The sequence below is a fragment of the Lingula anatina genome, chromosome 2 (assembly GCF_051362555.1).
Source record: "Lingula anatina isolate TDL-2025a chromosome 2, LinAna3.0, whole genome shotgun sequence".
NCBI lineage: Eukaryota > Metazoa > Brachiopoda > Lingulata > Lingulida > Lingulidae > Lingula > Lingula anatina.
In genome coordinates this window covers 47,771,214-47,787,218 of record NC_141768.1, presented here as the reverse complement: position 1 = coordinate 47,787,218, position 16,005 = coordinate 47,771,214, and the positions used below count along the sequence as shown (strand labels likewise).

Below are 16,005 nucleotides of genomic sequence, written 5' to 3'. Positions count from 1 at the left end.
AATAAACCCATTTTTGTGGTCTCTCCATTTTCCTGTTTTCCTGCAGTAGATTACTCTAGACCAGCAGAAGCATTTGAACATGAATCAGCAATAACTACACAAAATACTACGACAAGTACAATAAACATGTATGTTAACAGCCTGTACAATAGTGAGTACTACTATCCTTCAGCTAGCCACCGCATTCTCTCTAGAAATCTGCCACGTGTTTGAGTTATCACTGGACAATAACCTATGGGCAATTATGGGTCAACTCTAAGGACTCATTCCCAAATAAAACCATTATTCTACGTAGATTGATCCAACTCTTGGGGACTCTTGCTGAACACAATCAGATTAACACTTCTTCTTGTTTCCAATGTCCTTATATAATCATCAGCTTTACTGTCCACTCAATGAAAGGCGGACTTGGATTGATCTAAGTGGAACGATATTTCACTGGGACTAGCCCCAAGGTCTAGTCCAGATCACACACACCCTTTAACAAATACTACATCCCCAAAGTGTCACAGTCAGTACAATCAGCTTGAATAAATCAGGGGTACAATGGTACTATCAAGGGGAAGGGGGGGGGGTACACACTGTATGAAACAGAGGTACAGAAGCCTAACCAGGGGAGGATTGTAATCCAATGTCTAGTTTCAAGACTGCACACTTTTTGTTGAATTTGTACTGAGGACCTCCAAAATTCCCCACACAGTTCCACCATCGGTCTTAATTTTCTCAAAAATTAGATTTGAAAACATCACACAAACAATGACAACCTGACAGCAGACATCATCAATGACAGACCCCCCCTCCCCCTCCCCCTCCTTCCCCCCCCCCCCCCCCCCCCCCCTCTTGATTTCAACCTTTCATTCATCCACCCACATCCAAGTATACATTAAGAGCAGGAGTACTCATAGGCCCAATTTCCAAAGACATCGTCGGTCTGCCTAGATCGATCCAACTTTGCAGGGACTCTGGCTGAGCGCAATCAGCTTAACTGAATGGAATGCTTCCTCCTGTCGTTGAGTACAATATAGAAAGCTAGTGATTATTTGAGTACAATGGGAACAAGATAGGTGTGTCGTTCAGTTAAGCTGATTGCACTCAGCGCGAGTCCCTGCAGAGTTGGATCGATCTAGGTAGACCAATGGTGTCTTTGGGAACGGGTCTTAGAGGCCACATTTCCTTGAAAGTTTTGGATTCTCAAACAAAGGAAACGCCAAATTAGTGTTGTAAGATTGAAAAAGATAAAACTATCCCGAGGGCTTAAAGGCAGACAGTTTCTCATTGTTAAGTAAAAGCAGCTTTTTTTTCTAACTGGCATCATCCCTACTGGCATTATTCCGCTGTTAAGTTACGTAAGACTTTATAAAAAGTGGCCTGAAGCCTGAAAATGTGTCTTGGGGTCTGTAATAAGATTAACAGTACAAGGGAGGGGGCAGGGAAATTAAATGATAATCTTTTGGATGGCAAAAAGCAGAGTGATCAATGCTTTATGTAGAATGCCAAAGCCAAAGGATGCTGTGAATGGCTGAAAACAGCACTCTCACACTCGCCAAGGCATGACCGAAACCAGTGGCACTGCTTTTGAATAATTAAAAATCTTGCTGTTGCTATTGAAGTGGGCACACATGCAGTCCCCTGTGCATCTCAAGGTTGACAAGGAAGTGCAAGCTTTAAGGACATTTCAGCATCACTGTTATGATGATGATAATAGAATAAAATAATAGGAAGAGAGTTTCTTTGTCCTTGAGAGGTGGTGGTGCAAATGAAACCTTCCATTTATTTTAAGTGATATCTGCCACATCACCATTAAATAATTATATGCAACCTAAGCTGATTTTTACTATTGCAGCAGTGGCTGTAATAAACTTTGAACAACTCTCTCTCTTAGTTTAAAACTCAATATCTAAAATTTTGCCACAATTTTTAATCAACACCTTCTGATACACTGGTATTAATTTTCACTGGGGCATGTGAAACATTTTTTAAATGGCAAAAAGTGCATCCAAATAAGTGATAAGAAACCACTATCAACTTACCATACATTAGAAAAAATATTTTACAAATCCACAACTGAAAATATCCTAAAGATGAAAAAACAAATGATTATTAAAATAAGAAAAAGCAAAGTATTAAATTTTAAATTCTCTAAATTCCAAAAATACTTCAACTAAATTGGCTCATGTTATCAATGCTACGGATATATCCCATGCACGTCGCAGTAACACGTGAAAAGACACGCAGCGGGGACAAAGACATCCATTACCACTTCAAACTATACGTTGACAAATTCTGGTAAAGGTACAAGACGTCTCGGAGATGTTCCCCATACTTGATTCTTAACTAGAAATTTTCCTATGAAAAATAATTTTTGGGCTTTAGATGAGATGATTAATTGTTGACTTCAAGACTGAAAAGCAGTGTCAGACGCCATAGTTGTACGCACTATCTCTGTAGTGTAGTGCAGTGTAGTGTAGCATATGACTCTCCTTACTCAGTCTCAAACTCAAATATAACTCTGGAAACCTTTCATGAAATTTTCTAAATTAATTATGAATTTTAGATCTCTTGAATGAATGATTATATCACAAAAAAAAAACAAAACTGAGAATTGAAATTTTATATTCAGCATGAACATGCGGGAAATTGCAGCATAAAAATATTCAGGACCTCTCTCTTTTAAACTACATCTACCAGTAGACTGCAATAGATGCTGGTCACATTGAACAAAGTTGTATTTTAACTCATAAATTATTCAGACATCCTATCCAACTGTCTGGGACCATATACAACAAATGCTCAGGAAAACAGCCAAATGTACTAAACTACAGCGAAAATGCAAACTTTTAACACTTTTTCAAATAAGATGCACTTTTGTATTTCTACTGAATGCAAGATTACAACTCATATACTTATAATACAAAGCTTAGCAAAAAAAAAAAAACAAAAGAAATAAATTCTTTATTTAAAAATTTTCTGCAAGGTGATTCAAGTAATTTTCAGGCCATTTAAATTCCAACAATCCAGGGCACTGGTCCTATTACCTGGCCAAGGTATGAGGTCAAAATGCCCATGAATTCTTCATCCATCCTGGATAGACAGAAACCATCGCACTTTTTCTGGAACCCATCACTTAACTGATTGCATGAGCATTGTTGTAAAGCACTGTGATGATGCAAGGGTATAAAATTGATTGTCCTGTAACAGACAGTAGCAGCATGACTGCACAGGTTATAAAACCACTAATGCCCTGTCCTAGTGAACACCACTATATAGAACACAGGTGACAGGGGTTGCCTACAATACAAACTACCATCTCTTGGATGCGCCATTCTATCTCTTTGACCATCAATGGTTAAGGGTTGCACATTGCTATGCCATTGTGAATCAGAACTATGAGGATATTGAGAACAATGCTCCAAGCATGGAGTGTAACAGAGCCCAGACTGTAACATTGGATCCTCTCTGGCATGATAATCTACAATAATTGCTGACTTTTGACACTACGTCAACTGTCTGACACTATGACAACTGCAGGTTAACTTTATCAAGACTGTCATCTCCTTCAAAATTTTTTTTCTGAACAATAGCTATAGAATAAAAACTTTCTTCCTATAACATTGGCAAATACAAAATGTACATATTTGTTTTCAAAAAATGTCTAACCCATCAAAATAGTTCACTGTCTGAGCTTGATCTTCTGCACTTTTTTTAAAAAAATTATTTTCTCCTGAATAGGGTGCACTGACTGGTGGGTTTATTTTTGTCTGACAATTTATTTTTGTAAAAGCATTTTTCACAAATATATTTTTAAACCTTGACCCAAAGGATTCCAAAAAACTCAAATGTGCCAAGTGAAAACTGCTGATGATAAGCCACCACTATATATTTATTTTTCATGTCACCACCATTTTTCTAGGCTCACTGTAACCAACTACATGAAAAAAATTTTAGATGTCTGAAATGTAAAATATTTGAAATATAGCCACCCTCTGCAACAGTGGTCCTATCAAGAAACCCTCAGTAGGGTGACAGAGTGAAATTTTATAGATTTCTCAGATGTCACTGAAGCTATATCTGCACTGGCATCTTGTTAAGTAATTCAAAATATTGAGCTGAAATCTGTATTTGTCAGACAGAATATTGAAAAAAAAATGACCTCTATAAACTGAACACATTAAACGTATGAAGCAACACAACAGTAGGCAGTTACATTTTTTATTTATCAAATAAGTTTACTAACTCAAGGAAAATGAAAAGAAAAAAAAAAAAGATTTATATATGAAGAAAACTTTCCATGGCATAAGTGCTCATTGTTGAATTTATTTATTGGTATAAGGGACACAGTACTAAATATGTACCCTCCAGTTGAATAACATCTTCCACACTCTGCATCTGTGTATTGAAAATGGATTTTGAAAATGGATTGTGTGAATTAAAAATGGGATTTTATTTCATTCAATGTCATGTATCATTGGAGACTGCAAGAACAAGCCGTAAAGTTGTAGGATCTCTCCCTCTCCCCCCCCCCCACCCCATGCATGCTCCATTCAAATTTTATCATATTATTTAAAAAATATATAAATTCATGCACCAGTTTGCCTACATTTCTGATATTTCTGCTAATTAACACAATAAAATTACAATTTAAAGATTCAAAATGAAGCCAGCCCAGTCATCAGCTAAATCTCTGGTTGTTGTAGAAGTAGTAATGTATGGCAGTAAATGGTTGTCTCATATACAACGAAATCTACTCTATTGTAGTGCTCCCAATCACAAGTAGCTCCGTGGTTTCACTGGTGATTAGGCTGTGGTTTTTTACAATTTGTTCTGTCAAGAAATGAGGAGGATAATCAAGATTAACGGGATCAGTTCTCTAGTACTACAACTCACTGTACCAGGACTTTTATTTAATGATCCACGGTAAAAAAAAAAATCGAGAAGATAATGTATTGTCTTCAGTAAGAACCTTTTAACAAAGCTAAGAAATTCAGGGTAGTTGATAGGTATGTTTAACAAGCCATTTTTTATCCGTCTGTACAAATAATGCACAAAGTAAACAATTCACCTGTAATCTTTTGTTTGCACAAAAATATGACTGTCAACTCATCTGGAAATGTAACCACTGATGAAAACACAGGGAAATGTATCTGTTGAAAAGTTAATAAAAGGTAACTTTTCTGAGAAGGAATCAGACATTGATTTAACATCAAAAGTTAAAAATAATTCCCCTTGTCCGTAAAAGATTAAAACAAATACAATAAAATGGCAGGTTGATTTTATTTGCTGTATCACTGCAGACTTTTGACTCTAAAATCCTTAGTGTCCAAGTCCAAGAATTCATTTCAATGGTTAATAGATCCTAGCATCAAAATAAAAAATTTTCAAAAGCTACCATGAGAAAGAAAATTGTGATAATAACGCTTGCAGCGCAATTTTTGCGAAATAGATGCTGGCGCATGCCACGTCACAGTAGCCCTGTAATCGCAGGCGTGGAGCTGGCCGCCATGCTGGTATCTCATCCCTTAGCCTAGCACCTGCGCCATTAGACGCACACACACACATACACACCACGCTCTGAATAATTAAGTACTGCTCGCTGGCTTCAATATACCTACAGACCCAGCCACAAAAAAACGATTCTTTTAATAAACAACCCCCTGCCCAAGCAGAGGCCAACAATCTTGAATGCCCTTCCATATTTCCCGACATGACCTTTGGAGCAATGTAATAGATGGTAACCAGGCAATATTATGCAAGACAGCGTTGTGTTGACTTAAGAATTTGGCATGGCCTCCTGCTTAAAAAATGCCAGCAAGCACTGGACCGGTTAAGCAGGCTGGCACAGCATCTCACATCACTCATCGACCACTAAGGAAAAGGTCAACCTCTATTGCATCACGCCATCCCCTCATGATATAACTCAGGCGTAATTTCTTTTTTTCTGCATGGCAGCATCCAAGGATTCCACCCCTGTTATTTAAAACAGCATGTATATTTTTTCCTTACAAGCTGACCTAGATCTTTTTGCCCAATCTGACTTTCAACCTTTTACATGTTTTAATCTTCCAGCCGAGGCAGTCCTTGGCTTTGGCCCGAGAAAGGAGATGTAAGTTCTCATTGGTCGAGGATTGACCCGAAAGTGCGTGAAAGGTCAGCTAGTCAGTCAGCATAATCCCCGCAGTGCATGTTCTAATGTGGTGTAACTGCTAGACAGACTTTGAAAAGAACTGGTTTTTTTATTTACTCATGAATAGGTCAGGTAGAACCAATGCATACTGCAGCCTATGTCTTGGCCAGCTCAGATTGCAGCTCTCTCGCCAGCAGCCTACCCCGGCTCTTTGTTCCTCAATTGTATAAGGGTTATAAAAAATTACCTCACGCCTAAATTACTGTATTCTGTCGAGGATGAAAAATACACAAATTAAAACCTCCGTCCATAAGCTGGTCTGGGGGCAGAAGTATATGTACACAATCTTCCCTTTGACCCGAAATGTTGTCGCTGGCACACGGTCAACTTCTCGTCACAGCGACTGCAAAACGGACAATGACCAGAGGACAAAAACTGACCCTACGTCCAAGATTTTTTAACTTGTCCATTTAAAAGCATATTTTACCAATGAAAAGGTGATCTAAAAGATGCTTAAAGAGAAAATCACCAGAGAAAATGACCAGTGACTAAGTGGACAAAAGATATTTCAGCATTTCTTAAATGTTTTTCAAGAAAGTTATTTCTCCTTGACCTCACAACCCTTGCATTTAACACCTCACTATCAAAGAAAAAAATTCGCAGTATGTTTAATCTTCACAAGGTGAGAATGGAATTACAATAGATTCACCTCTTAATGAAGGCCAACATCAACCAACCACATGAACAATATTCCTCTTTGACAATTTTATTTTTCATACACATAGCATAAAAGAGGAAGAAAAAAAACTGTAGCGCTTGTTCTAGCCAGCCCTGTCTGCTGTAGCAGACCGCGGCCCCTGTATCCAGGTTGGTATTTTGGTTACCAAGCTACACATGCCAGTCCAAAAAGCTAATATAAATAATGACCCCGTAGAGGTTTATATTACACAACCTCGGATCACCTTCATGCGTGACATAATTCCAGCCCCAAAAAATAGATCCCTAACAGCTCGACTGCAGCATGCTGTGCCAATGATATAACATTATAAAACACACTCCGGATCCTGGTACCCTTATTTAATAAATTAGCATTTCTGGGAATATGAACTCTGAGAGTTGTCTGAAATTCTTTTTTTTTCAACTGGCCTGATGGAAACGGGATTGGGGGCCAAGGTGAAGCAAGAGACAGAGGCCTAGCTGGTTCTATCATGAACTCAGAGGTCCGTTTAGAAAGGAGGCAGTAAAGGCAGCAGCCATGTACTGGTGCAACCCTTCCTAGCCTTACCTGAGAACTAGAAACAGCAAGATCACAAACCTGAGTGCCCAATTTAACAACACACACTGCTTTTATCTGTGAGAGAACAAACTGGTTGACTAGCTGGTTTTACACCTGAACCGAATGGAACAATTCTGCTAACAACTAAGAATAATTATAATCATCATTTTTATTATAACAACATTAAAAATTGCTCACTGTCTGGAGATTCCTGATTCTTAGATTTTGCTTTTAAAAAGCAGCGAGTTTCTAGGAATTTAAAAAAATGAATCATACAACATGACACTGATATCTCATCATGATACCATAAGATTTATAATAATAAACAAATAAAAGAAAAATAATAAAAGAAAAAAAAACATGGACCTTGGCAATTACTGGTCACTTTGTATGAAGAATATATGGCTACCTCTGTATTTTTTTCTTATCAAAAGAATTTCAGATATTCAAATTTACAATTTTCAAATAGAGGATATCTTAAAAAATTTCAAACTTCAGTATCATCACATATCAGGTTATGCGTGACAATGAACAATGAAAAAAATACTTCTACCAAATATTAAAAAATGCCCTTAGGTAGAAACTACTGTATCCTAGCTCCCCACAGCTTCTTGCTCATTAAATTCCACTCACAGCATTATTTTCAATTTTATGGCAGATGTGACCAACAATGATATAATACTATTAGTCACACTTCTATCAAGAGTTGCCATGACAACCAGCAGAATGATTTTCTTCCAAAGAAATAAGTGGTGACTTTGTTTCAGTAAACATATGCAACTACAAATGTAATCTACTCAAATGAACTAGAGGAAGAAAGAAAGACTTGGAAAGAATTGCATGGACAGTGAATTTTGTCCCTCCCCCAAAGCAACAAAGACAGCTAATGCTGCTCTCAGACAAAGAAATGGTCGGCATTAAACTCTCTAACAAGCTTCTCTTTTATAGAGAGGATCACACAACCTCAACTAGGCATACAAAAAAATAGTAAACCTCATTGTTCAAACTATTCAACTGCAAATTAAATGGAACCAGAAAGAGAATCATATCAAATTATACAGGTGGGCTTTATCTGGAATTTTTGATTTTAAATCTTCTCTGTTAGTTTCTTTCAACAGTTTATTATTCATGGCAATATCTGAGCCTCCATTAAACATTTAAAGTGCATAACCTATTACACTATGCTGGTAAAATGTCTCCTTGTATTCCCTGTGATAATCCTGACTGTTTTCATATTATCTCAAATGATATTTTCTGAAGTATGTTTTTTTTAACTTGAGATACATGTGAGTCTTTATCCCTTTAAACGGTTATTTTTCAAAACTGCCCAATTACTTTACACATGGCAGAAAATGATAAGCTTTAAAGGTTTAATTTTGGTAAAGCTCACTTGTGAGAATTTTCAAATTAATCATATTGCAACAGCAAACAAGGAATTACTTCTAAAGTGAAATAAAAATAAATTTACTAAAAGGAATGTAAGAAATATAGGCCAACTTGAAAATAAATTATTTCTTTTAGTAAAACTGGTACCTTGTGTTCTTGATATTTTAAGCCTTTTTCTAGTACTAGTTTACCCTTGATATTTTAATTACTTATGACTGGGCCAGACAGTGTTTATCCAAAAGATTACACTAGTAATACTCTAGTGCCAGTACACCAGGACCTTGTGTCTGTTTAAATTGTCTGACTTTTTTTTCTGCCAACCTTAAATTCTAGGTCATCAGCCCTTTAACATCACCTGCTATTGCAGCAGCATTGCTACAGTAATGGGAACCAGTTGGCTTTTTACTACAAATATTTTTCCACGATTGTTTGAATGTTTTCTTCAGATTTTCTATAGTATTGTTTTGTTTAGTTTATTATCTTTTTTTAATCATTCTTCTTCTTAATTATCTTTTTGCTTTAAATGAGTTATTGTGCAATGGGCAGACAAATTAATTTAGTTAACAACTGTACAAACATATGAGGTAAACAAACAGTCAGTTCTATTACACATTATAACAATTGATATATATATAAATTATGGTGAATGTGTGAGAGGGCATCTAAAGTAAATACAATGAAAAAATCAAACTAGAACCAAATGAATTTAATTTAACATCCAAATAATTTAATAATGATAATCTACATTTCACAGACCACTTCTTTTACAAAAAAAAAATGCAATGAAAATGTATTGATGTAAATTTTTGACAATTATTTACCAGATCAATGTATATAACATTAACACTGAAAACCACAAAAAGTATACAAATTACACACACACATGTACACACACACAATGATCCTGTAAAAATCAAGCTTTAATTCCTACATGTTTTTTTTAAAGCCCAAACGCCATTTTGACCCGACCAGTCTTGTTTTTTAAAAAGAGATGAAACTCGCGACGTTATGTGAACCCATCGCGCCGTATCGCGTCTCAACTGGCCAGATAAAGCCCTAAAGTGACCAAATCTGGCCTTGACAACTCGTGACAGCCTTAAAGGCCTGTTCTTTGACACATATGACGAGTGTTCGGCTCATGTTTTGTCCCCGTGTCTGCTGTTACATCTACTTCCTTGCCCACGTAACATCGCGCCACTTGAACGCTCTCCGGCCTCCCGTGACCGCCTCGGCACACACTCTCTGGACACTTCGAACCTTTAAACTCACAGCAAACACTGAAATACACCTTTAAATTGTTTTAAACTCACGTGAATCGATGGTTCTCCGATGTTGTGGCTTCTCCTGCTTTCGCCGCGACATTCTGCTTGAGTTTTCATTGGAAAATGCGGCTACTCAGCAGCAAAGTGGACAAAGGAATAACAACAAAAATGGCGGCGTTCCTACTGCAATCTGGGTAAATGGGCGAGTGCACCTGCTACTTTTCTCCGTTGCCCTCACTTGCACGCTCAGTCCATCCACCGCGATGACCCGAACTGACCTATCCCAAAAGGACGAATTACGTTGTCTGGACAATTGCGCTGACCTGCAGTTGCTATAAATAACTGTCTATTGATAAGCGGGGTGAATTAATTTTAATCATGTCACTGTTAATGTCACGTGTCCATCTTATTGGGCATTTTCGAAAAGCCTTTATCCATACTTTCCCCTCCGTAATATTACATTTGAAATCCAGTCAAGCGAATATTTAGTCTGACTCCGACAAAAGAAAAGAAAACAAATAAAGGCCAGGGCGAAGGCTATGGCGAGTATTGAGCGCGCCCTGTTTTATAGATTTTGTTGCGGCGTTAGGTTACGGCCATTACCGCATATTGCATTTGGTTGCGTCACAAACTAAACTGGCGTGCACGACTCTCTCGACAAATATACACGCCAGTTCTCTGCATGGATCTGTACCCCTTAAACCACATAATGTTATTGTCCTGACGTGTCCTGAACGCAGATGCAAGCACGGGTCATAAATAACAGAGATTTGGAATTCAGGTAAAATATTATCTAGGTCTAGACTTGAGAAGAGGTCTGGACATGAAGCGAGGTCAAACAAGACGGAGCTAGCGCCGCGTGGTGTTGAAATAAAGAGTTTTTTGTTAAACATCAAGGTAAAAAATGTAAGGTTATAACAAAGACAAAAAAGAGAGTCTTCATTCCGTACGTACAGCACGCACGCTGTAGTGTAAAAATAGTCGCAACCTTCTGCAAAGAACGTAACTGCCAGCGTTCTTCAGACTTATGAACTTATGGACTGAAATCCTTTCAACAAAATTACTATATGTTGATGTTTTTTTGATACAAAAAAAATCCCAAATATCACCCAAACACCATTGTTTTACACGTAATACAAGCGTACACATAGAAAATAAATAGAAAGACTTCACGAAAACGTATCTGGTGATTTTCAAAAAGGTAGCGGAAAAAAGGAATGAGGTTGGTCAATTTGAAGTGGGTGGGGGTGGGGGTGGGGGCAAGGCACAGGCAGGGAGGGATAGAGACGACACCCTGTAGCTTTGGAAGTCCCCCCCCTCCCCCCATCTACACTGTGCCAAAATTAGCGTGGAAAGCAAAACGAGACGTAAACAAGTATCCCTTTGCTCCTTAGATATTATAGTAAAATAGTCATAATTTATTATTATTATATGATATTTGTAACATAATCAAATATCCCTGTGGTATAAAAGTATGCCAACTTTAATGTAGAAGGCTTAAGAGCATGGAGCACAGGATAAATGCCTAACGACTATTATATTATTTTTTTCAACAAAAAGAAAATAGCAACACCTCATGACACTGAGAAAATTCAGAGCATTATCTATGTTTTTTAGTTTGAATCCATTTAAGGCTAAAAAATATTCTCTAAATACTAAATAGATAGTATTCTCTTAAAAATAAATAGGTAATGTTCCCTGAATAATAAATAAATAATATTCTCTAAACAATAAATAGACCTGAGTAATATCCTCTTTAGATATGAGGATATCAAACATCGCAACTTTGCTCAAAACAAAATAAGTCTATTTCCATTTCAATACCTATGACCTATCTTATTTAAAATTCCACAAAAATAAAGAAGAAATCGAAAGAGAAGGAAGCACCAGCCTTTAATCTTTAATTTTATACTTAACCTTTTCAAACATAAATACAGGATGTTTAAACCATTTCAATTAGCATATTAAATGTTGTACGAATGCTAGGAGGATAGGTAAGATTAAATGTTAGAAACAGGTCGATACGTGTGGTCTAAAATAGTAAGTTCAACCATACCAAATTTTAAAAAAATGCTTTACATTGTTTCAAACAATATCCCTTTTTCTTGGTCTTTCAAATCATCACTTTAATAGAGTTACCGTCTACCGTTAATACTGAGGCAGGGTTTATGTGCAGGTAAAAATAAAGACTTCTTCATAGCTTTTTTATAAATTGTAGTTTCATCAGGTCAGTCTGATAAGCCTCATATCTCTTTAGTCTATTATCTAAGACTTTATGGAAAGAGGTTAAAAGCGAAACAATACATTTTTTGAAAAGCACATGTTTTTAAATATCCACAAAATATCCACGGGTCCACATTGAAATCAGGCTGGACTGGGGCAAGTAGTGGTGCGCTATGGACTGGCCGGTCAGTAATTGGTATAAATTAAGTGGGCGGGGAGAGATAATAGTCGGCGCGTGCTTTCACGCCGCTAAGCTGTGACTGTTACGTAAGTGGGAGGGGATTTGCCCCCCTTTTATCGCCTTCATCTAAAGTGGCTCTTCCTTGTACTTCGTTTAGAGTACTTGAGTCATTCCCGGCTTATCTGCATAGTAGTTTTTGCTGGGGAAATTGGAAAATTGATGAATTATCTATTTATTTACTTATTTATCTGTTTAGTCACTTGTTTATTCACTTATCTGTTTTTCAAGCAAATATTGTCAAATTTGCTAAGGGGTCAGTTTTATAATCTTTTTCAAAAGTCTGCACACGCTATGAAGTGGGAAGGGTTTCTGCACACTGCAGGTTAAAAAAAATAATTAAAAATGATCCAAATTGGATAAACAGCTGTTATTTCAGGCACAATAGGCTTTAAAGCCTACAATTAGTTTTCAAACTGTTCCATCTTATATCTAATATGGAAACCACTAGCTTCCATTGCTCCTACGTACATGTATAACACATTTAGTACGCTGTAAACACTGCCATCTTGAATCAATGGTAAATGAAAAAAAAAACGAAACGTTTATATGTTGTTCTGTTCTATCAATTTTTATCGCAGGTTCTGAATAATTTCACGTCTTTTATAACTTATAACACGCAGGTGTGTAAAATAAGTTTGTTTTTTTTTTGCTATATGTGTTCAAGTGTAAGTAGTTTTCGTTACTGTTAACTATCTCTGCTTATTACATAATTTTATTATTACCATTGTCTTAAGGCTTTGCTTTTTTCTAAAGTTATATATATCAAGTAAAATTGCATCTTTTGCGTGCTTTTCAAGAGGTTCGTTATTTTCTATACGATTTAAAACTGTTACTTGTTTCATAATTTTTACTATTGATATTCAGTTATATCTCAGGAATTTTGGTTAGGGCAAGATATATAACATTTTACCCAATATCTATAGAATTATTATACATATATAGTATATATAAGACCTTTTACTTTAGTGCTACTCTCTGATATTCCCAACATTCTGACACGCGAAATATAATATAATATAATATAATATAATATAATATAATATAATATAATATAATATAATATAATATAATATAATATAATATAAAGTTCTAAATGACACTCAGCTAATGATTACAATGGAGTCGATAAACACAATTCTGTGATTCCATCTAGATCTTCATGTATAATTGAACCATATTTTGATGTCTCGGACAGCTTGTGGTTGTCTTTCTTTCGACTCAGCTTATTTCTTTCTATGCATAAATATCAATAAACATATCTTGCCATTATATTTTGATCGTCTTTCTATTATTATTGTTTTTTTTTTCGTTTGAAATATTCATTTGGCATGCAAATATCAATTTTCAATAGTAAAGAAAGGACTTACAGAAATTTTACATCACTTTTCTGGCTTGAATCTTCAGAACTGATAATATAAACATGATGATCCCAGGTTATTAAGAGAAGAGTGAAGGAAAGTTATGTGTCTACGATATTCAATAATAACATTAAAGTTAGACTGTCTAATTCAGCATGTGTTTGTGTGACACCTGTTATAAACAAGTGCTGGCTCTTGTTTCTTCTAGTTGTGGATGTACAACATAAATAGTTTTAGATTTGATCAGATTAGACATTGCACTTAGTGTATTTGAATATACATCTGCCATCTACTTATTATAATGAAATCATCAATATCAATAATGGTAATATTAAATAAAATGATTACATTCGTGCCCGTGTTTTGATATATCTGAGACTTGAAATAATGGCATTAATGAAGGTTATTAGGTGGATGGCGCTAACTGGGCCGACAATGATGTAACATTGGCCGTGTTAACGGTAAAGATTACAATAATTATGTTGATAAAGATATAATGGAATTGATATGCCACAGACGCAGATGGAATTACACATCGCCGTGCTTAGTTGCTGCTCTTGTCAGGTGGTAAAATAAAACGCAACCTTCTTGTCGATTCTAGTGTCATATGAGTACGTTGAATGTAATCATGATCTTCACAACCAACACCTCTGCCTTTGAACGAAAATCAATGGTTTAATATCTGGAGACGCTGGATGGAAGCGTCTACAGTTGTCCCATCGTTGCAACAGTTTTAAGACAGAAATTTCGAAGATTTTGCTATTTCTTTAGCAAAATAAAGAAAAAAGAAAAACATAAAGAAAGGAAAACGGAGGCAAAAAGTATTAAAAACACCAGAAGAAACTCTCTATTACAAAAAAAAAAATATAAAGCAAAAATTTATCTCTGGCACAGTTCTTCTTAATTCTTTTCAAAATATAGATTTGAAATTTTTGTTTATAGATTCTTTACACTAGGAATGATAACTTAATAACACAGAGAGAAAACATGATCCAATAACTTTGTGTCTGGGATGTACACATAGCTATCAATTTGAAAGGTTTTTATTTATTTATTTATTTATTTATTTATTTTTGGTTTACTCAACTTTTAGTTAGAACATTTTTCCCGACCAATAGAGCGGTACCTTCTATCCCTTCCCGACTATTCTGTAACTTAGCCCCCCCCCCCTCTTCCTTTGGGAAGTGTATCAACATGCCTTATCCCCTTATCCTATATTGTAGTTTCGATTGTATTGTCACCTCACAAACGTTATATACCCTCTACCAGGGTGAGTGATAGATTTTTTACAGATATTCACAGATATGTCTCTAGCTAGATAGATGGTCATTTTCAGCTAAACCCAGTTCAGCTGTAAATGACTATCTATCTATCTAGCTAGAGACATATCTGTGAATATCTGTAAAAAAATCTATCACTCGCCCTGGTAGAGGGAAAACGTTATATAGGGGAATACATACATACATACGCACGTACGTACGCACGTACATACATACATACGTACATACATACGTACAGCATTATGGACAACACCTATTACATTAGAAAATAGGATTTTCAAATTCAACCTAGTAACCGAATTTTCTAATGAGCTTTTTCTTCATGCTTTAGGTGTGTGAGCACGACGCGCATGTAATAACCGAAAAATGGGAAACATTTAAGAGGAATGGCGTTATGGAGACGACTTAATGAGAACTATTACTATACAGAACAAATTTGAATGCAACCCGCATTTTAACCCACTTTCGGAGATTATGTAGACTGTATATAGCAGGGAAATGTGATACTGTGTTTTCTACGTGATTTATTTTTTCAGCATTATTTCGCTCACTTAATCAGTTAAAACGTAATGTTTTTTTTATCGTTGGCCAACTTATACTAATAACAATATCATCAATATTATCATCAGCTCACCTTTTGTCTGTGGTTTCTTTGTCTTTGGAATGATACTTTAGCAATAAGTTTTGTTGTACACACACACACACACATACACAGAGAGAGAGAGAGAGAGAGAGAGTGTGTGTGTTCTAGGGGGGACAGAAAACTAAGAAATAGTGCCGATAACTGTAACATAATCTCCTCAAACGTGGCTAAGGGGGGGGGTCTTTCTTTCTTTCTTTTTTTTCTTTTTTTCTTTT

The 16,005-nt window shown here is 36.0% G+C and overlaps 1 protein-coding gene across 1 annotated transcript in view; it reads right to left on the bottom strand.

The window, feature by feature from the left end:
- LOC106173020 (BCL11 transcription factor A-like) overlaps window positions 1–10,818 on the bottom strand; it is a 66,582-nt gene extending 55,764 nt beyond the window's left edge. Inside the window, exon 1 of the mRNA XM_087003720.1 lies at window positions 10,094–10,818. Within this exon, the coding sequence (XP_086859846.1) occupies window positions 10,094–10,145 (52 nt within the window). The 5' untranslated portion in view covers window positions 10,146–10,818. The remainder of the gene's footprint in view (window positions 1–10,093) is intronic.
- Between the last annotated feature and the right edge of the window lie 5,187 nt (window positions 10,819–16,005).